The sequence below is a fragment of the Simochromis diagramma genome, unplaced genomic scaffold, assembly GCF_900408965.1.
Source record: "Simochromis diagramma unplaced genomic scaffold, fSimDia1.1 OVJJ01000131.1, whole genome shotgun sequence".
Taxonomy (NCBI): domain Eukaryota; kingdom Metazoa; phylum Chordata; class Actinopteri; order Cichliformes; family Cichlidae; genus Simochromis; species Simochromis diagramma.
The window spans coordinates 2,079,334-2,105,910 of record NW_024387200.1 but is presented as its reverse complement, the minus strand read 5'-3'; the positions used below and the strand labels follow the sequence as shown (position 1 = coordinate 2,105,910).

The window sequence follows — 26,577 nt, the reverse complement described above, 5'->3', positions numbered from 1 at the left end:
ATATAAAAAAAATACAGTCTTCATGAATTACATTATGTGTATGACACTGACATTTATCCCAAAAAATGCACATCTGCGTTGTGTAAAATTGGGCAGCATCAAAAGAATGCAAAATAAATGGAGAAAATGAATCATTATTTATTTATATTTATGATCAACAGAGTAAATATTTAGTCTGACAATGCCGCAAGCATTTCCAAAACCCCCAAATGAGGTGGACTTACAGTTCAAAAATCACCAGCCCTCCCCCCCAAAGCATCAAATCCTTAAAATGTTAATTACAGTCAAAACACTTTCTTCAGCTTCAGTTTTGTTTACACCACAGAGTCAGAAGAGGAGAAGATAAAGAGTGTTTGAAAAGACAAGAGAGGAAAGTGCTGTGCGGCTTTGTAATTTCACATGAAACATCTTAAATCAGCCGAAGGATCCCACAGAAATCCCCCAACTGAATAGCTCACAGAGAGAGATGGGACAGTAATGCACAGAGCTGAGCCAGCCATCACCACTCAGAGCCGTTCTCATCCTCAGCACTCACTCAGCCTAAACAAGCAGACAGCTGATTCTTCTCAGGGTGGCCCGAGTTTAGACACTGGTGCAGATAGACCGGAGCGTCAGGAGAGGATCCGCAGCTGCTGCCGAATCTCCGAAATGTGACAATTTTTCCCGCATACCGCTGAAGCAATAATCAATTTAACAAATTCAGACTATCGACCGTATATCCTTTAAATATTCTGGAAGATAAAATCTAAATGACAGGAAACTAAAAATGGAGTTTAAGCATTAAAAAGTTGCAGTGGATTGAAATCTTACAGCATCCAGCAGAGGGCAGACTTGCAATAAAAGAGGAATAAGCCCTTTAGTGAGTAATTGGATCACTGTAACTCTTCTCCTAATGCATTTTGTGGTCCTTTAGTAAGCTGATAAGGTAAATCTAATTTAATTTTGATCATTATGCCTGCAGGCAGTGCTTTCAAATTCCCATCAGTTATGTATTTATTCGGTCAAATGTGCCTGAGTTTCATTTCTGTTTAAGAGTGAGAGAAAAAGGAGAGTGTCACAAGGCAAATACGGCACATGTGGTGTGGATCAGGATTCATAAAACTGAGGGGTGTCCAATCTGATCTGTAAATTATTGTCATGCTGAAGGCGCTGAAGAACTTCTTAAGTCTTGGCTTTGAATTGCCACCCCCACACCCTCCCCTCCTCTTTTTTTTTTTTTTTTTGAGTCCAAACACATGTTGACCATCACGCTTTCCTTTCTTTCTTCCACAGGCGACTGCATTCTTGACCTGAAAAGTCCTCACAGTTGGTTTTCATAATCACACTGCCACACAGCTGACAGCAAGATGAAACCTTGTTTTCTACGCTTTTTGGGATATTAATCACTGTGCAGAGCTCTTACATTTTCTGCAAGAGGCCAGTGTGGTGAAACTACTGCAGACTAGTCTCTCCAGAGCAGAATCAGTCTTTTTTCATTATTGTTCTTTAATATTTTGAGAGGAGAAAAAAAATGGGCTAGCTTTCTGCTTCAAATATGAGGGAGCTTTACTAGACTATATTTTTTCTCGCAGCCTACATTAAAGACAGAACAATGCACGCACAGTACCATCATCACTTGCATGGTACCATGAGTGCTTTTCATGAATTGTTCAATCGCACAGAGATTCAAATTATGTTTGTTTTTTCCCTTCTAAGAATAAAAAGATTCTTATTCTCAGACACATAATGAAGCCTCACGGGCAGTGAAAGAAAAGGCAGCAGGCTGAAGATGTTCCCCAGGAGCTGGGCTGCAGGGAAATTTCACAATAGACCCTTTATTCCAGAGAGTGACTGAGTAATAATTCTTCTGCAGTAAATAACAGCAACAGTTTGTATAAAAGAGAAGCGCAGTGGACACATTTTAAAGATTAGGTTACAAAACCGACCTTTCTTAATAAATGCACAATGTATCATAAAGGCTGAATCACTACTGTAGCTTTTTTACAAATGTCAAAATACAAAAACCACCACTTTTAAGACTGGTGCACAGTTAAATGAGTTCAAGTGAGCTGCAATGAGATGAGCTGTTCGTGAAAGGTTTGGATAGATAGCTATATCAAGCTAGCTTCCATATAGGTACTTCATAAAATACTATGTATATTTTTATTCAAGTTTCCTTATATTTGATTGATCTGAAGCTAAAAAGTGACGGCAGACTTACTTTGGGCGTCCTACTGAGAAACTACTTCTTATTAACAAACACTGTTACCTGTAAGGTAAGCGCATTTGAACATAATTGGAAAATTAGCCCTGTTAAATCACGAAGCGTCCTGAAGAGGGTAGTGTTTGTTTTAAGGTGGCACGTCGGCTGAAAACTGATTTAACCGAGGACTCCGAACTAAGAAAAACGCCACCGGGCAGCCACGGAATGCTAAAGGGAATAAATATACGGACTGTAATTCATATTTAACTCGAGAGACTCAAATAACTTTGAAATTTAACCTGAAACAACAACAAGTGCCTCTTTCAGTGCGCAGTGAAGTCAATGGTGCCTCCTTAACAGAGTGCTGGCACTTCGGAAAGGGGAGTGCAAAGGAGAGGGTCAGAACGAGTGGTGGGTGGGGATAGAGCCCTTTTGGGAGAGAGAAAGAAAAAACTAAAAAAAAAAAAAAAAAAAAAATCACGTGTTTAGAGATCAAAGGAGATCCGCTTTGTAGAGGAGGAGGAGGAGGGTGAGAAAAAAGAGGGAGAGAGAGGGAGGGAGCGAGAGAGCAAGGGAGAGAGGCAGCGTTTGCAGGCAATGTAATTGACAAGGCTCGCAGTGGTGAAATAAACACGCTTCAGCCAAGGCTCAGTTTTTTATTGCACAATTTTGACTCTTGACGCATCGCCCGCACAGCGCACAGACCTGATTTCGATTATTTTCACCCGATTAATTCATCCGTGTGAAATTATGTCCCGATCGGCGCAGATCCAGCCGGCAAGATGATGATTTTACCAAGGAGAGGCTCAGATCGTGTGCCCGACTCGGTGGTCTTGGTGATCTTGGTGGTCGCCGCTTCTCTTGGTACCGTCTTCGCCAAGGATACAGCCTTTGTGGAAGTGGTTCTGTTCGAGTCCAGTCCCAATGGAGATTATACTACTTACACGACTGGCTTGCAAGGACGGTTCTCCAAAGCAGGAGCCACTATCAGCGCGGAGGGGGAGATCGTTCAAGTACGTGCAAAGTGTCCTTTTTCTTACGGGGGGGATGACAAGCGGCGGTCCCGAGCAACGCTACCGGGACCCGGGCTGTAATTTAACCAAGCTGCCCTCCTAGAAACTTTTTCCGCTGGGACTTAGGGGTGCTGACAAGAGTTGTACATGGTGTGTGTGTGTGTGGGCAGTGTGTGTGAGGATGGTAACGAAGCTTGCAAGCATATGCGGTCACAAGATGGCTCCTATCTTGTGGAATTCATTCACAGGGAAAACATGCTCTTGCAAGTTATTTTGTTGATGTCTGGAGCTCACTTGAACGCGCCTTACATCCAGTCGCTCTCACTCTGAAACACACGCATTTCGGAGCAGTTTTCTTAAATAGCTACAACCCTACCACCGCCTCCACAAAGTTTGCAAACTCGTAGCGAGCAGGCGTTACGCATTTCGCAAGGGCCACTATTAAAACACTACGAAGCCACTATTTGTGCGTATTTAGCACTTTGTCCGTGTCAGAGCTGAGCCGCGTTTTTATATCAGCTTTAAAACCACCCAAAGCAAGTTTTAATAGTGGAATAGGTCTGCTTTTATTGACCGGACCAACGTGTAAAATAACCCCACGTCCCGCCGCCTGCACCCTGTTGGTGTGCAGCCGTCACCACTACATTTGTAGTGGCACGTTTTTGGATAAGGCTCACTTGTAACTATTTCAAGGCTCCGGAAACACAAATAAATAAGAATAGAGTGCGTAGTAGTCGTGGAAGAAGCATCCCGGTTCCATCTTTAATTTCCTGGCCTCAGACATGACAAGTGCACTTGGCTGGAGCTGGCTATGCTTGGACCAACTCTGTGTGGGAGTCGCTAAAATATGAAGCTTCTCTTAAGTGCCAGAAGGGTGTATTTGATGTTTTATTATTCTTGCCTAATGTGCTTGGACACTGTTTTTAAGAGTTTGGGTTCTGGTTATGTGCAAAAGCTTTGATGTTTAATGTTATATTTCCTAACCTCTAACATGTCCTGGATCAGGGGGTGCACAGCTCTTTGTGGGCGATTCAAAGCCACTCAAATGTAAAGCAGTTTTTGAATGGCCTGTGTCCTCTCTTTGAAGCTTGATGCAGTAACTGGGAGATGTTTGTAAAAGCCAGAGTGCAGCAAATGCCCCCATATTAAGGCAATGTGCATAAAGTTTGTCAGCAGTTGCATTGTGATCAGAGACATCATTTCAATATGGGTGTCAGTGAGCTCATCAGCAACCCAGAAGCCACAGCAATAATCATTCCTGACCATTTGTTTTTGCAGGTATAGGACAGGTCGTGGTGGATTTGAGGCTTAATCAGGTTCAGCCTCAGTTGTGTTGTTGCATTGCCGTCATGCTCTCCAGTCAGCCAGACAGCTAGTAGCACCCTGCAGCCATCCCTCACTTCTCTGCAACAGTGTAGTCAGCTACTCTGCAGCATCTTTTGAGTGCACATTTTTGCTTCCCCCCCCCCCTAAAAAACATAGGCTCTTATTTTGAAATAAACACGATATGTGGAGATCAAAGGCAGGGATACTCAGCACAAAAATGGGCCCTGTTTATACACAGTGATGGCCATTTGGCGCCACTCGGTAACCACACAGAATTGTCGGACCTCAGCTTTACATTGAAAACCACATCTATTTAGGTTTGCTTTCTTTGCTAACATGGCCTCTGACCACTTAGAGACAGCTTATATTTTGTCAGGCTATAATGAGGGGCAGTTTGTCCGGCCCGAGCACTGTCTTGAATTTCCTATTTTACCAAAGATTTATGTAAGTTGAAACTGACAATGAATGACAATCATACATCGTGAGGAGTATAATTTAAAACTGGTATCCAATTTCCTACTTTTGAATTCTATACTTGTAAAATAACATTGCAGGAATGTGTTGGGAAATTTCTGTGGTGTTGTTTTACACTGGAATTGGGTTGAACTCAAATATTTAGGTTCTTGTCTCTGGTGATCTCGGCAGCCGTTGCACTTGTCCACTTTCAAGGCTTTCGAGTTCAGCGAATAAGCAGCTCGCTTAAGTCTTCCTGAGGTTTGTGGAGCCCTCTGGTCCTCTGTTTGATCAGAACCCTGAGGGGTTTGCGCTACCTTAATTGTGTGTGTATAATAGCGGTCAGACCTCAGCAGGTATGGGTTCAGATTCCGGGGAAAAGTGGGGGGGCCTTGGCAACACTCTTGAGCAAAGACCCAACCGCGATCACCACTCGTACGCTCCGGACTCTCGTTTTGCTAATTCCCTAAAGCTAACACCCCCGCTGATCTGACTGAAGAGTGCAGAAAACAGTGGCACACGCTCCCGGGGCCAAAAATAATAAATTAAGTTAATTTGCTTCTTGCGCTCTTCTAAAAGGGGGGAAGCATGATGACGCATATCTGGCCACAGTGCCAAACCCCAGGCTTCCCAAGGCAGCTCCCTGATTGCTACAGTTCAGCTCCATAATAGCAAAGTAATCAATGTCTCCTTAAATCACTGTGTGTGTGTGTGTGTGTGTGTGTGTGTATCAACAGGCGTGACAACTTTAAGAGTGTATTTACAGCATCAACTCAACTTGAGTTCTAGGCAACCAGAGCACAGGTAGTTAATGGTTTTCACCTATTGTCCCAGATGAAAATACTTGCCTTATAGGCTACTATAATGAAGGAAAATGAGCAATTAATTAAATGGGGGAAAGCCTAATTTGGATCACCTGCGATTGAACTACTGAATATTCGATTTCTTGTTTTGCAGTCTTGCTGTACTTTTCCACGGGTTAGCGGCAGCTCAGACTTCGGTTAAACCTTTAATGCAGGGCATTGACGGCACAACCAAATCATTCCCTGGTTGATTCAAGCAGGTGCGTTTCTCACGCTGGCAGCAGATCCTGCTTCTGCATTTACCGATAGTTTGATTTCAGAACCTAAACACTCAGTTAGGCTTCTCATCGCTGTGCTGTTTTCATTCTGATCGCCGTTGACAGCACTCGCATGGCATTTCTGATTAGAATGGATTTAATACGAAGGGAAACGCCATCTGCTGCTCATCACTCTTTATTGTCTCTCAAACGCCAAATCATCTTTCCTGTAGCGAGATGAGCTTCGATGCACTGCATGAGTTCACATCTGCCTCTGATTTCCAGCGGGCCCGTGCTGTCAGCATGTGAGTGAAGAGCTGAGGCAGGGACGTGGCAGGGGCATGCAGGGGACCAGATGGAACTCATAGTGTCATCGGCCAGAACCAGAGGGAATAACGTGGCTCTTGCCTGCTTTCTCTCAGAGGGGACACAGAGCATCCCCTGAATCCCACGTCCAGAAGCACCCAGAACCCCATTTGCCTTTGGGCTTCATCTCCATGCATATGAACGCTGCGACTTCTTTCAAGGTGGCAGTTTTGGGGGGGGTTTTGTTTTTTTTCTTGTGCAGGGGTAGGGTGGTGGTTTCAGCGAAGACAACGATGAGCTTAAATACTGGAGCTCCTACCTTGGAGCTGGCAGGAGTTGTGTCGCGCTGCATTTAGACTATAATGAGAGCTTTAGTGGTTTAAGGAATCCAGCGCGCTTTCTCGCCACAGCCTGGAAACCCCAAGAGGCCATAATGGGCCGGTCCCAGACGGTAGGTGCCAGGGACCGGGCCACTCCCAGCGCCAAAGCAACAGTAGCAGTACACAAATGCTGGTTTAAAAGGTTAAAAGTGCTGCTCCCTACTTTTTTCCATTTATTGGCTTGGCGGTCGCAGCTGTATTTTAAGTGCTATCGTCTCTTAACCGCCACCCTGTTTCACTTTCATGTCCCAGCCAAAGTAATTTGAGGCTGCGTTTCTCCCCTTTTTGGAATAGAACAGACTAAACTGTTTTTCTCTTTCTCTTGCTTAACACCCCCCTCTTATATGCACAAACTCATCCCACACCTTTGCTCTGGTCTTTTTGATGCATCCGCTGACTTCGACTTGAAGCTCAGGTGAACTGGGCTGATATTGAATTGCGCTGCCCCTGGATCTTAGTTTCAGACCGTTCCCCACCTCTGTGTCCCACTTATCCTTGCTCCAGTGGCAGCCTGATGATTAGGATACAGAAAGTCAGTTCATTCTTGAAATAAATCTCAGGGTTGCATTTACTTCCCTAAAGTCAAAACATAACTAAAAATTCCTTTATCGTCTAATGTCTTTAAATTTGGCTGAAAAACAGCTCAAATGATAGATTTCCATGTTTTTTTTTCTTCCCCCAGTTATATTAAACAAGTTGCACTTCTGAGGACACCAACCTGCTAACATCTGACATTTTTACTTCCCAATTGCTTGATATAGCAAAACATTTCTGTCAGATCCAATAATAGTAATTTCAAAGAAGTGTGTGCCAAATGGTAATGATTACTTTTAGTCAATATTGAGATGTCTGTCAATCTTGAAATGCCTGACTTCCTGTTTTGATCACATAGTACTTGTCCAAACTTCTTTCAACTCAGAAATGCTGCTTCTCCAGCCCTCAACTGTTGTTTTTCTCACCTGCCGCTGGCTCTGTTGCTCTGTCTTATCTTCCTGCGCTTGCCTCTCCGAGCCTCACATTTCCACCGAATGCACAGCTCCACCTGGAACAAGTGCATGTTGGTACTGGTGGCCCCAGTAGCTATGTTAGTTTCCACTGGGCTGAATGGCTGAGCTTATCTTTGATGTTCAACTCCAAGAGAGATTAGCAGTCAGCGTGATGCTTGCGGCTGCCTCCTCTCCAGCATCCATCCTCTTCCAGAGTAACTTTGTTCACCCGAGTCAGTCCTCTCCTGACATGAGCTCAGACATGCAATCTATAGATTGCATGTCTGAGCTCACTTGTATGAAATTCTTGCATATGTCCTCTGTATTGCAGTTGAGTGATGAGGAAATATTTATTCATATTTCCCCCAAGGTTATGATTTTTCTTTGATGCTGCCTGTCTTAAGTGAGGGTTTTTCAACCCCACATTTGTGACAAGTTAAAGATGAAGAGAAGTCCTGAGTAGAGTTTTCACTTTCTGAATAACCCCTGGCGTGTTTGCCTGGTCTTTGATGAAATGGTGCTGAAAGGCCCAGTTCATCCTCTCTGCCCACATTTTTTATCTACTGACACAGAGGGTCTCCAAAACAAAGGCTAAAGGGTCGAGGGTTATGAAATGACAATGCTCACAGTAGCTCATCCAGGCAGAGGCATGCTTTGTTGTCGGCAAGGAATGTGCTGACTAACCGTGGAAGGCCACAATGCCACTCGCCCCTTTTGTTGTACTTTTTTTTTTTTTGCCAGTGAAGGTAGCTGTGCAAAGAGTTTCACTCTCAGCCCTGCACTCCGTCTTCTTTTCATCCTTCCTAAGTATATTTACTGTCATTGTTCCCTCACTCGTCTTGTTTGTCTTTCATGAAAGGAGAAGTCTTATCTCAGATCTTTCCGACTCATCCAAGTTCAAGAACACCGGGTTCAAAGTTCTTTCTTTTGTGTACATCGTTATATAATGACGAGCCTCATGTGTAAGAACAAAAACACTTGCACACAATGGTGCTATTAATATGTGAAGATCCTGCCCTTTTGTGATCCATAGTTCTGTCAGGACCTCTATAGTCTAAAGGAGATTGTTATTTCAATTTGCAGACATTTATATTTACCAACATGACTCCATTATGGGAGGACAGAGCATACAGGGAACGCATAGGGTGGCGGAGCAGATGTCAAAGGCGACAGATATGAACCTGCTTAAGGCATTAAAAGGAGGTGCTGGGGTGCATGTGGGTTGCAATGTAGCTTGCAGATGCAAAGCAAAACAAACAGACAGAATGAAGCAAATAAATGCAACTTATGTGACATTTACCAACCGGGTGTATAGAAGGATATCAGCTGACTGTTCAGCTTATACAAGCTGACACTGAGATCAGCTGCTCTGGCAGAGTTGCAGTTAAGCTCGACTTTGTGGCCTAGCTGAACTAACTCTGCTCGATTTTAATTTCTGTATGGTTCAGTGAAGCAGAAACAAGTTTTGCGTGTCAGATCAACCTCGGTTTTTGCACCATATTAATGTTGTGAATGCTCCCCCTGACAGCCTGTATATGAGAAATTCCCCCCAAAGGTCATGTACAGGGGTGCCATATGGGGATAAATCCATTTCAGGTGGAAGCTCTGACCCCATTATGTTCATCTATACCCTCCCATCGTAGACCACTGTGAGGCTCCTTTTGTGTCTGCAGGTAGTTGTTCCAGTAATGAGGACGATGCAGGCTGTAACACAATGAGGTCAGAGGTATGATGGATTGGTCTCGCTTGGTCAGATGTGAACAAGCTGGGTTATCTGTGTAATTTTTTTTTTTCTGGCACAGCACTGCACGTCTCTTGGCTCTGCAATGAATATATCACTGCATTTTCCCACCTCCTCCTTTTCCTGTTGCTAAACATGCGCCTTGGATTCTGAAGTGAAAAATTGACTCTATTTTTATATTGTCCCTGTTTCATGGGGATTCTGAAGGTATTGGGGACACAGGGTTTTCTGCTATATGTTGCCTGTAATGTTTGCTGAAGGACTATCCCCAGGAAAACTCATTTTCATTTAAGATGAATCACTTTTTCTGTAGTTGTAAGAGTAAATTCTTTGCCAACGTAAAACAGATTTATCTCCTGAAATCCCAAAGGGTCAGGTGAATTTTTTTCCATTTTATGAATCTGCAAATGTAGAATCTTCACTGACAAACTATGCCAATAAAAGCTCCTTGGTACAGCCTAGGGCCTCTGCTTCTTCTCTTCGATCCCTGCCAGCAGCTCAGGCCACGCAGCAGCTCTGTCCAGCCCTTGGACCCTGAACAGGGCTGATCAGGGAGGGGCCTGCGGGGCTGGGTGAATAGCTGCCGGGAGTCATGCTGCGGGTGTAAACCACATGAATGTGCCGCCTGAGCAGATAGGATCAGGCGAGGCAGGGAGGCCTGGGAGGCCACGATGCTCGGCGCAGCACCGCGTGCTAACATCAAAGGCAGTGCGGAGGTGGGGGTGGAGGGGAGGCGGAGAGAGGAAGAGAGCGAGCGAGGGCTGGGCCAAACTCTTCAAAGGCCTCTCTGACTAATGCCGGGCCTGATATGTGTCGCCACAAAACCGAGTGATGATGCAATTGCAGGCCCCCGAGCTAAATCCGCTCCCATACAAATAAAGATGGAGGTGTTCCCTTGCACAAGCACGGTGAGAAAAATACTTTGAGTGTTTGACTGAAGCCTGAGCACCTTGCAGGTGAAGGTGTTGGGTCACCCTCTGACACTGCTGCTGGATGAATCCCAGTGGGGGGGAAAAGGAACAGGAAATGGATTTAGTGTGATTTCAGTGGATGGGTACATGCACGGGGCGTTTCTAAAGTACACAACAGGTGAAACAGAGTTGACTTTGTTCTTTGTAAAGTTTATACAGGTCTTGTGTTTACATGTGTGAGGTAGCGTGTACTTCTCTTCTAATGTGCATGACTACAGATCCCTTCAAAATGCCCCCATGATAATCAGGCTGATAACTCATTGACAGCTCTCATGACAGTTGCGGAGCACACGCTGCTGGAGAGTATCTCCGTTGTTGACAGCGCACAACAGTAATTTGCTGTTGTTGATTCAGTATGCCAGAGGTTATTTGCATGCCTCCGATTGAAGTTATCTTTTCCTCGTCCTTGTTTTGCGAGTGCATGTTCCCTTTGAAGTTAAATTAGTACTAAACAGCTGCACTTTATTTCATTTGAAGTCCAGCCTTTTAATTCCTCCATCCTGGGGTCGGTTTCACAAGTCAGGACTGCAGCACAAAGCCTTTGTTGCTGGTTAGGGAAAAAAAGAGGCTTCAGCATTTTCGGCAATGAAGGCTGTAATGCTGCAGCTCAAGGCTATTGCAGCAAATTGCTAATATACTTACATGGAGGGTGGAAAAAACTGAATTTGTATCAAAGCTTTCCTTTATTGCTACAAATGGCACTTCGTTTCTGATTTTTTTTTTTTTTTTTTTTTCCTCCCAGAAACTGATTTTTAAAATATTCTCTAACCCAAAGACATATGGTGTTCTGCTTTTCATTCTAACCTGTTGTTTTACTGGTGTTCCAGCAGTTAAAATGCTCAGTTACACTGGAAATGTTCCTTATGTGGTCAGCACATCATCAGTGAAAGCCTCATTAGCAAAATAGCCAGCAGTTTCACATAATTGTATCCACACTGAGACTTTTGTGCTGCTGGGAGGGCGAGGGGCAGAAAGCGTGGCGAACCACTGTGAGTTATAGATTGCGTTGGCCCTGTTTCAGTGTCAGTTTGCAGGTGCCATTGCCTCTAAAGTGCTGCTGTTAGGTGGATACTGCAATTGAACCTCACGCTGGGGAAGAAGTGCTGTCTAAGTCTTTCAGCCATTACTGGAAGGCTTACATGGTATATCCAATACTACATGTTAGATATTCTGTCCAAGCCAATATTATACAAAATGTTATGGGAACTCTGTAGAGGAAAGCTGTATTTTTATAATGCAGTACTATCAGTCATGATTTTCTTCACTAATATCAGTGTAGATATTTTAAAATGAGTTTTTATTTCAACAACATTGCACTAGAGGTATATTTTGATGAACGAGACGCCTGATCTGTAATTAAATACATTAAAACATCGCCATGATCAGTTTGGCTAATAGATGCGACTTTTTATGCCATGCAAAATTTTTCTGCATTACTCCAGACCCCACCCTTCCCCACCACCTGTACCCTCCAGGCTCAGCATGACCCTGAGGTTTATGAAAAGGTTAGGATAATTACTCCTGGCCAGCTGTGTCCATATCTTTCTCCTTGCAATCCATCTGTTCACCTTTCATTGTTCTTGCATATTACTGTCAGGAAAAATGTCAAGACTTTCTCCCTCTTTTTTTTTTTTTTTTTTTTTTTAAGCATATGCCACAGCTTACAGCTCGCTAAATAAGCAAAATAAAATGGGGGACATCATTATTGTTGTCAGTATGCTTTCTCTATTTCACAACTTCTCTTGTATTTATCTAGATTCATCCTTGTGTCACGCATCATTGTAAAAGCTGCTCTTCCCATTTTTAGCAATTTCATAAAAGGCCAAGGAGATATGCTTTGTTTCCCCCTTCTCCCCTGACACTGTATGGGCACTTTGTTCAAACACACTTGGCTCACTAATGACAGCATGTCCTTGGACATGTCAAGGAAATCTAGATTCTCAGAATTCTGTTTTAAGAGAAAGGAGAGATGGAGTGGGAGAGGATGGGAATGACAGAAAAAGACAGGCCAATACAGCCCTTTGCTATTCTGTCTGCATCCCACAGGCATGTGACATAGTCAAATTGTCACCCCCAGGGTGACATGCATCCCGCAGGCATTTCGGAGTAAACACATCTCAGGGAATGTGGCCTCGCCATATTGGAAGCATCTTTTTCGCTCTCATATAATGAATGCAGGAGGATCTGAAGGTTGTATTATTTATGCATAAGAAAAAGCTCTGATACTTTTATGATCTAAAAGTAATGATGCTTGTGATCTGAGCATCATTGCAGGAGTAGTTTGACACATTGGGAATGGATGAGAGGATCAACAAAACATCACTGTCATTTTTATACTGTCACTTTATACAAAAAAAAAACCAAAACAAGGCAAATGAGACCAAATTTGTTTTTAATGCACTTTTTTTAGGTGCTGGGAACTTTATGCAATAATTTCAGTTTTTTCACAGAAGTTGTAAACTAAATAAAACTTTCAGATGTTCCCATTGTCTTTATTATGAAGCATGCCCTGTAGCCTAATAAAAGATAGAAGAAGAAGAAGAAGAAAGAAAATTATTATGGAAATGTTGCAGTCTGTGATGGCTGGAGTAAGATTAGGTGAGATCCATTTGGCATTGTTTTTGTTTTAAACCTAACTAAGTTGGCAAGCTGAGGGCTCTTATTAAAGAAATCATCTAAAGGCTATTCTATAACATGCTAATGAATGGTCATAGTGCACAGTCAGTGATGTGTTGGCGGGGGAAAAAAACAGCAACATGAGGCCAGACTGGGTTTATTAGCTCAGAGACTTCCACACCAGAGCTCACAGCGTATAATGTTGCCAAGACAAGGCCGGGAGTCCAAGATACCACATTGGGTGGATGTTGTATGACCAGCAATCTCAACATAAACAAAAATATAGGAGCTGCCACCTTATGGTGCTTTTGAGGGGTAGCGAGTGGGTACATGTATGCTTCAGTAATAACCCTTTTTGTGATATTAGATGTGCAGTTATGTTGTCTCGACTTGCTGTCGAGCACTCAGGGCTTTTGTGCTTGCAAGAGCCACACTTGTCTGTCCTAATCTTAATTAGCTTCAAACCAAAGCATCCGGTCTCAAAGGCGGTGAGGGTTGTTAAATTCAGAAAATATGAATCCATTAACATTAATCAGAATCCATCTGCAAAACTTAAAATGCCGTGCTTCCTGACAGCTGAGTCAGTCACTTTGTCAGTTGGGCTTCCAGTAAAAATCTGGATGGGAATTTCTCAGAAAGGCTTTTATGTGAATTCTCCATAATGGCTTTACACCCCACTGAGGTTTTTCAGTAGTGTTGCCACCAAATGATAACGGGTGATAACAAATTAAGGTGCCTGTTACGACATTTCCTAAATTTTATGTTTTGATTTAACACGAGTTTATCCTTGTGCCTGTTTTTGAGCCGTTTCCTGTTGGCAACCGCACATTATGCATTTCGGTCAGCTTTCCTGCAGCACTGCCTCAAGCTAAGCTCATGGACGGAGGATTTGGGAAGGTACTGATGCATACATTTGTCATAATTACTGTTTTGCAAAAGCTGGAGTTTGAATCGCCCAGGCAACGGGAAAGCTTCAGAATTCAAATTAGAGTGTGGGATTGAGCTTTAAGTTGTGGAGAAGGGCTTTTTTTTCAGCTTTTTGGTTACTGCATCCAGGAAGTCTCCATCATTTTTGCAGTCTGCCCCCCCGCTGATTGGTCTTGGTTGCTTATGTATTAAAAGCTTGAGTTGGCATGGCACTTCTATCCTTGTGAGTTGAGGCAGCATGGAAGAAAGGTGAGGATAACGCAACAGTCCTCTTCACGGGCATGAAAGCATCTTAAGCCAGTTACACATATAATTGTGTCATAAAAAAATAAACAGCTGTGAATGCAAGTGCGTTTCTTTTGCTCGTTCCTTCTCTTGGTTCTTTCTCAGTGTCTTTTCGCTCCGTCTTGTGTCTCTGTTCCGCATGGGAGGGGAAGGAGGAGGGTGTATAAAAGTGGGACCACACATGCTGTGTCAATGTTTGCTGGAATAATTAGAGACAATGTGGGCCAATAACGGGAGGAGTGCAGTAACCTGAACTCACTTTGTTCTGCCCCAACAGCAACACAAAAGCCTTTCACAGATGCGCAGATCCGCAGGCTGAGAGCAAGAGCAACTGCACTTTTAGCCGGCGCGCTGCAGAGCTCGGAGGATCAGCAGGAAAATGGATTGGTTTCTATGGAACTGCTCTCATTTCACTATTTGTGCCAGCTCAAAGTGATGCTGATGTCACTCTAAAGGCCTTTTAAGCACTGCCTGAACGTCCCTGCCACCAGGCCCAGAAAAACAACCCTACCCCTTGTCACCCTCCCCAGTCTTCCAACACATGTCCCTGGCTTAGAGGACCCTCTTTAACTAGAGGATATCCGGCCGCTCGGTATGCAAAGAGCCTGTGGATTCCTGACGCGAGTGCTAGAGCTGGACTCAGAGGTGACTTTCAGCGTAGCCAGACAACTGTTGGATTAGCGGGACACTTTGCGTTGAATCTGAGCCAATAGGAGGCAGCCTGGCCAGGGGTAGGAGGTACTGGGTTAAATGCAGGCTAATAGACTGCTTTGTAGCATATATGATGGATTAGATTTTAAGCATACCAGAGCTGCTTGTGTCCTGCATAATTTAACACAAAGTAAAATAGAAAGTTTTTTTTTTTTCTCAGCATATAATTAAAATGAGACAAATGAACATTTGTGTTGTACTTAAGGACACAAAGTGTTTTTAGTGCGGACGGGAATCAGATTTTGTGCCGAAAGAACCGAGCTAATGATCGTGAAGCGTTGCCTGTGCTGTGGATGTTTCTGACTGTAACAGAGTGACCCGCTGCTGTGCTCACACCCCGGAGATGGACCAACTGGTTTGTCCCCTCTGGTGTCCATCTTGAAAGGGGACACCGCTATGGGATGCATACATCCCCTGGAGGTTACTGGTGTCATTGTGGCACCTGTCTCCTCCACTCTTTGCCTGTGTCAACAGCTCAGATTTATTTACATTCACAGTTTTCCCTTTTCCAGATCTGGAATCGGCAGAAGATCCGTTTGTGAGATCTGGAGGTTTGTCAGTTGATGGAGTTTATGAATGTATTTATTTTATAGCTAAACCACTCCCCCCGAACACTGCACCCTTTCTCTCTTGTTTGCGAAATACAACAACAATGTTGTACACAGCGATCTTCTTGTGTGGATGCAGTACTATGTATTTATGCTACTTCTAGTGTTTCGGTATTTATAGGTACTTGTCTGTGAGCTTGATTGCAGTTCAATTTTTGTTTTGTTTTTTTTCCACAAACCACATGCATCCTGAATCTCAGAAGCAGTGGGTTTGGTTCAAAAATACACTGTAAAGACTTAATGCAGTTTCCCTGCCGGACTAACGTGTGTTTTTAAGTCTTGCAACTATTCATATTTAGTATTTTTCAGTTTTGTGTGACAGAGTGTAATCTTATCTCTGCTTTTAGCTTCGGGATACACAACAGCTTTCATTTTATTCTCTTCCACCCGGTGTTCTCCTCTAATCAGTCTCAGATTCTCACTTTGCCTCCTTGTCATTCTCTTCTCTTACTCCTTCAAGGCTTGTTTTCCTCCTTTTTTCCACCCCCTCCTTCTTCTATCTCTCTCCTTGTCTTTCCATTCCACTGGGCTGATGTTCTTTTCTGTGCTCCTGGCTCGCAATGTGTTCCTCATCACAGCTTGTGTTTCCTCTTATCTGGCGTTCTTTTATCAGTGGCCGCCACACATGCCCGAGAAAAAGGGGAGGGGGAGGTTTGGGGGGGCTGATGTTATCAGCAGGTGGAGATTTCACCACAAGAGTTCGGGGGCCCAGTGTGGCCAGAGGAGGGCCATGCCGGAAAGGCTCTGACATGGGAGCCAGCAATGTAAATTCTTTACAGTGCAGCCTCACTGTCATCTAAACACCTGCCTTTTTAGTTACACAAGTAAGCTTTCTGCATGACACTTGGAGAGAGTGTAAGCATTTGGCAAATGGGACGTCGACAAGGTTGAAGCTGTTTTGCCTTTTGTTCTTTCACCTGCTCAGCCAACAAAGAGCACAAGTGTAAATAGTCTTTTGCAAAAACAAAACTGCTGCAGCGATTGTAAAAGTGTCATTTCACATGTGGCCAATGAGAGAATATACCTTAAAACAGGTGCAAAGTATAATTAAAATTGGCATCCGGTTTCAATGCAAAGTAGCGGCGTATGTCAGGTCTGTGCATCACAAAGAAGATAAATCCTTGACATGGAGGGAAAGGAGAGCAGGGATGGTAGGGATAGACCGGCGGGTAAACCAAAGCACAGGCTCACAAAAGCCTAAAATGATATCGCTGGTGGATATCTGGATGCTTGGGATGCCTTGGATGGCTGCTGTACACTTTTGGCTTTGTCTTTGCGGGGATGAATAGAGGCCTCTGTGGTAGTGATGACAGGCTTCTCCAGGCTGGGCCCTGGTTGGCTGGCAGACTAGGTGCTGAAGGTCTGGAGGATTCAGCTCTCTCGTAGGGGCAGAAGCCCGACAAAGGATGCTGATCGTCCAGGTTCGCCCCACAAAAGACGCTCTGTTCTTGGCCTAGGACCTGCCCTTGTTATTGTGACATGCCTGTTACATTCATACACATGAGTTTAGCTGAGACCGACACACCCACAGCACCAACTATAATAGCCACCTGTGTGGGGATATACTTAGTTATGTTGGTGTTGTTGATTTTTGCAAGGGGCTCCAGAGACTGACTTTTCTAGGTGCAAAAATAAGTCAGTTTGTATAGAAGTCTATGAGGAAATGATCCTGTGTATTGCCTGACTCAGTAGACACTTAACTAAGTAACCAAGTTTATGGTCTAAATGACTAGTTCCAGGTCTCATGTAATACAAAATGATGTTTTTGTTAATGAAGCTTCTTTTTGTATTAAAAAAGATCAAAAGCAGGGTATGTTTTTGTTTAAGACCTTGGCTTTGTGGTTTGCACATTCTCAAAACAAGCACAAGGTCCCTGGTCTAATCCCAGGGGGGATACATGAATCCCTTTGGGGTTACATCAGGAAGGGCATCCGGCATTAAAGCTCTGTCAAATCAAACATGCTTCGCTGCCCACTGCGGCAGCCCTTTGTGAACAAGGGAACAGCTGAAAGTAGCAGCTTCTTCTTTGTGATTGACAAGGCTCTACTATACAAGTGGACAATGTGATTTCTCCATCAGGTCCTACCACCTTACTGGTGACATCTGGTTTCAAAACAAGAAGATGGAGCAAAATGCCCAAGTCAGGAGGCTTAAAAAGGGGACATCATGTATCTCATGCAGTTCATGGAACAGATGTAAGATATTAATAAAAACTGAAAGCTGTGATTCCTTTGACTGTAGGCCATTGAGCTGGTTTAAAGCTGATATGAAGTTTGCAGATAAGCCCAAAAGAGTATTTTTGACAAAGAAGGCGCTGCAATGGCCTTAAGAGGTTTCATCATTGTATCATCCACCTTTGCTTAGATGGCCAGTGAGGTAAACACACTGCTCACTGTACTGTGCATCTTATGTGTTTACATGCTAGCTGGGGGCACTAATAGCTGAGACTAGTTGCAGTCTTTTCATGTTTTTTATTTCAAATTATTAACAAAGAAAGGAGAAGCTGTTTGGGGCTTCCAGGCTTGATGCATAAAGAGTGAAAGTTCTCCCAGACCCTTCACATGCCCCTTCGGGTCTATGCCAAATGCCCCTCTTAGAGATTCGTGGAGCCTCTTTGATCCTTATTCTTTCCTCCCAGCTGGGAGGCCAGAGGATGCAAACAGCCCTTTTCCAAGTCACACATTCTTTCCTAAGGACCAAGAGGTCCTGACCCATAGCTGCAGTGGAATTTCATATACAGAAATAGGCCAAACTTGCCAGGCCATTTGAATGTCCAGCCATCCGCTTTTACCATTCATCACCCTTAGATCTTCTGAATTGGATAGTCAGCTTTAACACGTCAAAGAGCCTTAGTTTGCCCCTTTCCTCTACAGTGTTTTCATCGCATCAATTGTCTGTTTAAAATCTAGCTTCACCAATACCTCAATGTTCAGAACAAACACGAGTTCTGAACTAATTGCTGCTGCAGGATTTAGTTTTCAAAGTACTTCACATTGAAATGGGTCCAAGCCACCTAAGAGGTTTTCAAAAACTATAAGAGTTTTGCTTCCTGAGAAGACTCAAGATTGTTTGTTTTGACATCCTCTCTAAATGACTCTAACTTCAGACAGTTTTTCAAGCCTTTTTTGTCTCCAGGGACACTATTTGCCACAGCTCCTCTTTTTCCAGAAAAGGACTTGCAACCTGCAGTCCTCTTAGATGTGGAGCCAAATGCCCCGTAGGTCACAGTCAGCTAAGTGGTTCCTTGCATCTAATAAAAAACAAATCAAATAACATGGCTCCCTAGGGGTTTATAGCGCTACAGTCTCTGGACTCCAGGGCAGATAAACCTCTTCAAACGTCCCCATGCAAATATTTGAATGTGGGAGGAACTTTTTGGCTGCGATTGTATAATTTACTGTCAGGTTCATGAGCCTTTAGATTTATAGCTATTTCATAATATTACCTCTGTGCACTACACACAGTGGATTCTGACTATTAAAGCCACAACATGCCAAAGAGCTGACCACTGGGCTGCTGAACAGTTCTCTGAACTGTGAAATGACCTTATCTTTAGATGCTGGCCATTAGCTTTTCAAAGAGCCAGACAGAAAATACATTTGTGTAAAGTAGGTTTGATGTTTAACTCTTAAACGATGGTTATCCTCTGGGTCTTGCTTATTCCAGAGCTCTTGTTCCTCTTCTCCTGCAGTCTCCGTCAGCTTGTACCTCTGGCAGCGCAGCTAGGGAGAAGGAGAGGAACAATACGGCATTTGTGCACTGCTCTGCACTTGGCCTGCTGCTAAACAAATGTTCGGAGGAATTCTAATGGCTGGCCTTGCCCCTGGGCCCAAGCTGATCCCACAGTGACTTCATAAACACTCTCTGAAGTGATCAAAAGAACAAATCACCCTTTATAGGGAGATATATGGTAATGGAATTATTTCCACATCAATTAAAATATACTTTGGCTCTCTCTTGGCCTTGTGTAGACTATTTATTTTGACCCTGCTGCAAAAAGGGGAAGCGTTCTATTGCCCAGGGCGCATACATAAATTTTCGGGGAGGTGCAGTTTTTGCAGTAGCGTTTATGGCATCTTCTCAAGCTGCGGCTGCTTGTGGCGAAACTGATCAGTTGAAATGCAGAACTCCAATCATAAATAATTACTTTTCAATGACTGTTCTTAAACTTGGGTGATCTTTTACTTGCATAAGCTTAAGTCCTGAAAGTTTAAATAAAAAAAACAAAAAAAAAACAAAACACATCCTCACCCATTGTGGAACATTTAAAATACATAGGCCCCGTTCTCAAGTGTTGGTGTGGCTTAGCATTAAATGGTCAGGTGATGTGGCCATGAGGTGATGAGGAAATGTCACGCATACGGAAGAGCATGTTATGTTCCCGTTTTTGTGTTTTTTGTTTTTTATGGAAGAGAAGCTTACTATTAGAGGGTTTATTCAACCAAATCAACAAACCCAATGTATTTCTCGCCTTGGGAGTTTGTTCTATAATATTTAAACAGCTCTGATGATTTAAAGTTTTGCTCTTTTTAACCCCTCAGCTTTAGGATCAAGAAGGATCGTGAATATATTGGTAAATATGGGCCATGAGTCAGTCGGGCTAATAGTAAAGTTGAATGCAGTAAATATTACAAATATTGTGTTTAGTTTAATGGCTAACAGACTGTTTGATCAGACTGTGATTTATACAAATCCAGGTACTTTATTAAGTTGGAACAAATAATATTATCTGAACTTAAACTTACTCAGAAGACAAACAAATGTTTTCTCTAAATCCACCTCACCTGCTATCACCTACCACTGCATTTTTCACCTCCTCGCCCAGGCCTCAACTTGGCACCTTTCTGCTTTTTATCTCCACCCGCTGATGGAGCCAGCCATTGAAGCAACCTCGACACCACCCCCATTCCTCCGCAACCTTTCTCTGTGTCTCTTTACTGCGCGCCTGCACAATGGCCTCGCTCGGCAGAAGTCCAAGAACGTTGTTTGTCCGATCACCGCTGCGGCCCCACCCCCCTTTTATTGGTGCATGCGGAGGGACAGTGAGTGAGTGTGTAGGTCTGTGTGCGCAAACAGTTTTTCAAGCAGTCGGAGGGAGGTGTGGCTGGATCGTTATGGTAACTTACATTGACCGAGCGGAGGGGGACAAAAAGTGGAGCTCGGCGCATGTTTTAGACTTGCAAAGCAGGAGGCGTTTGCTGGAGCATCCCAGATTGACGACGCATAGATGGTGTCAGGTGACAGGCTTTTGGCGCACTTCCGAGGCTTTGATGGGAAATTAACTCTTGAATGTCTTTTTAAAACTGTTAGCAACAGAAAAGATGAGCAACTGTTTGATCAAAAGTCCAAGGTACTGAAAAAGGAACCAAGTCAACTACAACTCCCAGGCTGCACTATGAATAAGTAAACGTGCTTTGAAGAGTTATAATAAAACATTCAGCAGTTTAAATCAGGTCACATATGAACTGTATTTTGTCCCCAGCTTCTGCACTGAGGTGTTCTGAATTTTTGATACAGCTCATGCCCGCGACACGCTTTCTCTTCCTAGCAACATTGCCTGAGGGTTATAGGTATAGCAGCTTTGAGAGCCGGATATCATACTGAATGAACAGAGATTGCCATACATACAACATTATCCTATTGCCTCATTACATTGTCCAGCAAAACTATGTATTTCTGTGCATTTTTCATTTATAAAATGCTGGAAAATAAAGAAAAAAACTGTTAAGGGTGAGTGATTGAGCTAATATATCGATATGCTAACCCCACTGCTGTTGTGTTTATGGTTTTGTTTATAATTCTTTATAATTCGACTCATTAACTGATTCACTTGTAAAATGAAGCTCTGGAATACCCTTCCTGTTTTGTGTGGCAGAGCTGGGCACCAACACTGATGAACATTCTCCACATGTATGACTAATGAATGTCATACATGTGCTAATAGCTAATAGCATTTGTTCTCCACACTTGGTTGCTCACTTAGAGGCTTTTCGGTGTTCTTCATCTGTTTGTTTTTTTTAGGTGGTTGGCTTTCCAGTTTTATCCATTTTACAATCAACATAATCGAGTGATTTGTATTCCTATTTCCTCACAAGCGACTTTGTGCATGGCTGTTTCTGGCAGCTGCAATCAGTTGAAAAATCTTTAAATATTGCCCAACCATGAAACTAGTAGCAATCTTTAAAGCTGATTCACTGGCCACAGGTTTTGGATGTGTTTAAAAGATTCTTCTGTCACACACCTCGCCCCGGTTTAATCCCAGGCTTCGATACCCTGAACCCAGCTGCTCTGCCAGGGGCAGGGCTGTTCCAGTCATTTTTGTCCATGGCACTGACCTCCAAGCGCACCTCTGCGGGGTCTGGCCCAAAGCCGGACGGTTGATGGCGGACATTGTTGAAGCAGTGGGTTCCCCTCACCCGGGCAACCGGGCCCCTTTGAGCCCTTACCCCTTACTGTTTGCCCAGCCACTCTTTCCTCCTCAGCCCACTCTTCTTCTTTTCCCTCTCGCCGTGGAAGTGAAAGGAAGCTTGAGAGACAGCATGTTGTTTTGTGCTCACTGCTTGGATATGCTGCTGGTGGCCGGCTTCCTATGGCGCACCAAAGCTCCCATTCATTTTCTCTCCTTCTCTTTCTTTGACCTCCTCTCGGGAACGAACCACTGTTTGATCACATTAGGGGAGAAAGAGAGAGATCAGTGGTGCTTTTGACATTCCCACTAGCTTTTGACAGTCTATGTGCAGCTGATCAGTTTGCCCGGCACCAGCAAGTGGCCTCTTTTGAATTTTTCCTCTCTCTTTTATGTTTTTTAGGCCAGCCATTGTTAAGCCTTTTGATTAGAATGTGTGGGTAGAGCTTAGCAGGACTGGTGTTTCATTTCTTATTTCACACTTTTCTCTTGAGTCTTCTCTCCCTTTTGTTGGGAAGAGCTTGTGTTGACTGCTTTTCTCAAAATGTCAACTTCTGCGATCATATCTGTAGGAAAAACATGCACTTGTAAGTGAAAGAGAGCAACGGCATGCGGATGTGCCACTTTGATCACCACAAAGAGGCCATGAAAGCTGGGGAACGCTTAATATGTTGGCCACTGAGGAAGCAGAAATGCAAAAAACTGCACAGTTGGTGAAAAACCACAGAAGTTTCTACAAAAGGTGAATCAGAATGTGGGCGTTGAGCAATTGCTCGCTGATATTCTGCTGTTCTTTTCTTTATCACTTCTCAGAATCACTCTGATAGCACACACTCCTCTCTTTTGATCTGCAAGGTTTGAGCATATTTGAGAAAGCTCACGTGGCTTCGGGTATGACCACTTCACAATTATTGGGGGCTGTGCTTACTAAAAAGCAGAATCTGTAAAAGGCTTAAAGGAGGAGGCCTCTGGAATCTTGTTTTATTTATGCCAAAAATGCCTGGCCACAATTAACCAACCACGACCATTCTGAATGTCAATTTAGGTCATTTTCTACCCTCACAAAAGCCCTGGACTTGGAGCCCATAAAGGAGAAAAAAGCTGATGTAATGGGTTTAAGAAAATCTCCAAGGGGAGTCAAACCTCACCCACACAACCCCAACCAACCCCCCTGCCCCGCCACCACCTCAGTCTAAAATCCACTCTTCTGAAGTGGTCACCACCTTCGGTCAACATCAAAATATGATACGCAGGAACGGCGGCTCTGAAACTTTCAATGGTAGAGTTAGTTTGTAGACGGAGGAGAAGCATTTATGAGGATTTTATTTTGCAAGCCCCCCCAAAAAACAGAGGAAATGTTTATGATTGACTGATTTGGTGTTTCGAATGGGGGAAGGGGAGCAGGAGATGAAGGCAGAGGGAAGAGGGTGAAATAGAAAGGAGGGGGGAAAGGAGGGGGGGGGGGGTAAAGAAAAGAAATCCCAGCCTTGGCACACACACTCATGCGCGCGCACACACACAAACTGCAGTGTAGAGCACAAAAGAAACCTGTAACGCCTCCAGATTCCTTCTAGTCGAGTATCAAAGACATGCTTTGGTTAAGAACGAGACTAGTGCGCAAGATAGCACCGAGTGAGCCAGTGAACCCAGCACTGGCTCGGTTGGGTGCTGTGAGTTAATCTCTCAGATGGGATTTTTCTCCCTTCTTCTTCTCCACCCTCCTCCCTCTCTTTGGGGATATCGGTATTGCTGTGTAGCTCTGAATAGAGGGACTTGTCTAACCTGATCACTGGTCAGAAAAAGCACAGGGAGAGGTTCAAAAACCACACGCAGAGACGACCGCTGCTTTTAAGTTTGGACCAGTGGTTTATCCCACCTCTATTCTGCCTAGCATAGCTCTTGTCCCAGACCTCCTAATACTTGAAAGAATCTTTTGAAAGGGCGCTTTAAACTGAAACTTTAGATGAGAAGTATGGTGGGATTTAAAAAAACAAAACAGTCTTTTTTTAAGTTAGCTTTGTGATGACTTTATCCTGTTATTTCTTCAGATGGATTCATAGAAAATAAGTGCGATGTCTCTAAGGTGTCTGCCAAACTAACAGCCCACACCTCATAATTCTCTTTACAATGAGAACATTAATGAATAATAGAAGACAGGAAAACACATTTCCAAAGCTGGACAGAAAATCTAGCTTCCACCATATTTGTGTTTCCGAATCACTGTTGGCTTCATTTGAGGCAGTGTGGCTTAACAGTTAGGGCTCTGGCTTACTGATCAAAAGCTTGAGTTTCTGAGCAAGCCCCTAAACCCTGTCTGCTCTGAGGGCTGGGGGGGATCGTATCATGGCTGACCCTGGGCACTGACCACAGCTTGCTAACAAACTAATAAACTATGCAGAAAAAGAATTTGACTGTGCCTGTAATTTATATATCACTAATCTTTATATTAGTATTCGGAGACGTCGTTGATGTGATCCATGTCTGTGGTTACTAAAAGGCTATGATGCAGTGATGGCTACCCCTCATCAAAACATGAACGGCCCCACAGAAAAAGCTGCAGCTAGGCTTACAATACGATTTCTTTGATCAGATCTTGAGGCAAAAACATCCAGGAGCAACTTGTCAAGACTGCAGCGTCAGCTTTTCAGTTATGTAAAAATGATGACTTTCTTATGGAAGCCCGTTTCCGCCACTAAAAAAAAAAGTATCCATAACTCAAAATTTCAACTAATCTTTCTTGAAATTTTGAGTTATTTTCTCGAAATTTCGACTTATTAACTTGAAATTTCGAGAAAAGTAGCTTGAAATTTTGACTTTTCTCAAAATTTTGAGTTAATAGCTCAAAATTTCAAGTTAGCGCTGCCGGTCAGTAATCTACGTGAATGACATCATTTCCTTGTTACCCGGAAGCTGAAGCCCTCAGCTACAAACGCTACAGCTAAGCTAGCAGTATCACAGCCAGTCATGAATGCACAAATTACTGATTATTTTCAGCGTGACTTCACAAATGATGAAATCCTTGTGTTATTAGCTGAATCACATGGCGTTACTATCAGCAAATGTACTCTAGAAAGCGCCAATTAGTTGCAATCCGGTTTTGAGTGCGTATTCCACGTAGATTACTGATTGGCAGAGCTAACTCGAAATTTTTTTGAGTTAATAAGTCGAAATTTCGAGTTATGGATACTTTTTTTTTTTTTTTTTTTTTTTTTTTTTTGGTGACGGAAATTGGCCTCCATACTTTCTAGTTCAGGGAAAGGGTTGCAATGACACTCGACATGACATAAACCCATGTGTCACAGGAGTCCTTGTGTTTTATATACAAATATAAAATGGCTTTCAGCTGGTGCACAGTCAAGGTCAGTGTGAATATTTAGCATCTGCATTTTGCATAAAAGGGAGAAAATGAGGATAAATTAAATGTAGTTGTTGCAAAAAGTGCGACTAAAGTATTTACCGAGCTGGAGACTCAAGCGCTTTTTACTTATCAGCAAATATTCCACTATGTTTACCATGCAAAGCTCTGGAGGCACATATTGTATACGCATTGTGTCCATGTGACCCGGGCTTTTCCTAGAAGCTACAACAACGAGAACATAATTGGCAGTTTGGAAAGCATCCAAATAGCTTCCTTTGCCCTTGCTCTTTCCATCAGGATCTTCCCTTAAGGAATGTATGTAGAACGCCGCATGCTGATAACAGCCCTCCCTCCACCTAAGAACCCTTCATTCTGTTTCCCATTATTCATTAAAATGGCTCTGTCTTTGTTTATTTATTGTCGTTTCCTGTGGAATATCATTAGCTAGTTGGAGAGCGTGAGCTTCTGGGTTGCGCTTTCCTTCTCTCCCTCTGGTTTGTCATGAAAGGTGATTGTGCAGCCAATCACAGAAACTAGAGAACAATCAAAAGACAGAGAGGGTTCAGGAAAAAGCCAAGCAAGCCAAGAAAAAAGCAGACTTGGGGGAAGTCGTCAGAGGCTGTTCATCAGTTTTCACAAATCTCTTCCGATGCATATTCCTCCCTGTTTTGTTTAAGTGTCTCTACATTTCAAACAGAATCACAAGGCTAATTGCAGGTGACGCATAACACATTCCACATGTGGTTTAATGTTGTCCCTGCTCTTCATCTTCTTTGCTCTAAGTGCCGCGTGACCTTAGCCATATGACCCGGAAGTGATGTAGCTGAGCATTTCCTCTGGTGTATTTGGAACCCCAGTAAGTGTTTCCTAAAGAAAACAAGTTGGAGGCAGCTGAAATCTGAAACCACGCTAATGCTGGCTGTCTCCCCACCTTGGTTCTCTCTCCCAAAACCCTGTGGCCACAGGGGGAAGCAGAGGTAAGGTAGAAGGGAGGGGGGGGGTGAGTAGCTCTTACTGTATGAAACCCACTTTGTACACATTCATTTAAGTGTGTGAACATGCGCATGTACTGTAAGTCCAGTTCACATTCCTCTCAGCTCTGACTGGCAGGGAGCTGCAATCCTCTGCAAACACACTGTGTGGTGTGAGCCAATATTCAGGTTGGCCTCGTCTAGCCAAGCCCTGACAGACACCGGCATGCAAGGCCAAAACGGCTTGTTTGTGCAGTTGTCGTGCAGAAGGTCATTC

General features: G+C 43.5%; 1 protein-coding gene and 1 long non-coding RNA gene across 3 annotated transcripts in view; one reads left to right on the top strand and one right to left on the bottom strand.

The window, feature by feature from the left end:
- Window positions 1-2,741: 2,741 nt before the first annotated feature.
- znrf3 (zinc and ring finger 3) overlaps window positions 2,742-26,577 on the top strand; it is a 65,046-nt gene continuing 41,210 nt past the window's right edge. For both annotated transcript variants that reach the window (XM_040050280.1, XM_040050279.1), the window contains exon 1: window positions 2,742-3,195. In XM_040050280.1, the coding sequence (XP_039906214.1) occupies window positions 2,965-3,195 (231 nt within the window). In that variant the 5' untranslated portion in view covers window positions 2,742-2,964. The remainder of the gene's footprint in view (window positions 3,196-26,577) is intronic.
- LOC120745434 lies at window positions 15,849-20,535 on the bottom strand. The gene is made up of 2 exons (XR_005698630.1): window positions 20,350-20,535; window positions 15,849-19,287 (listed from the first exon to the last, which is right to left on the bottom strand). It is a non-coding gene; the product is annotated as an uncharacterized LOC120745434 (long non-coding RNA).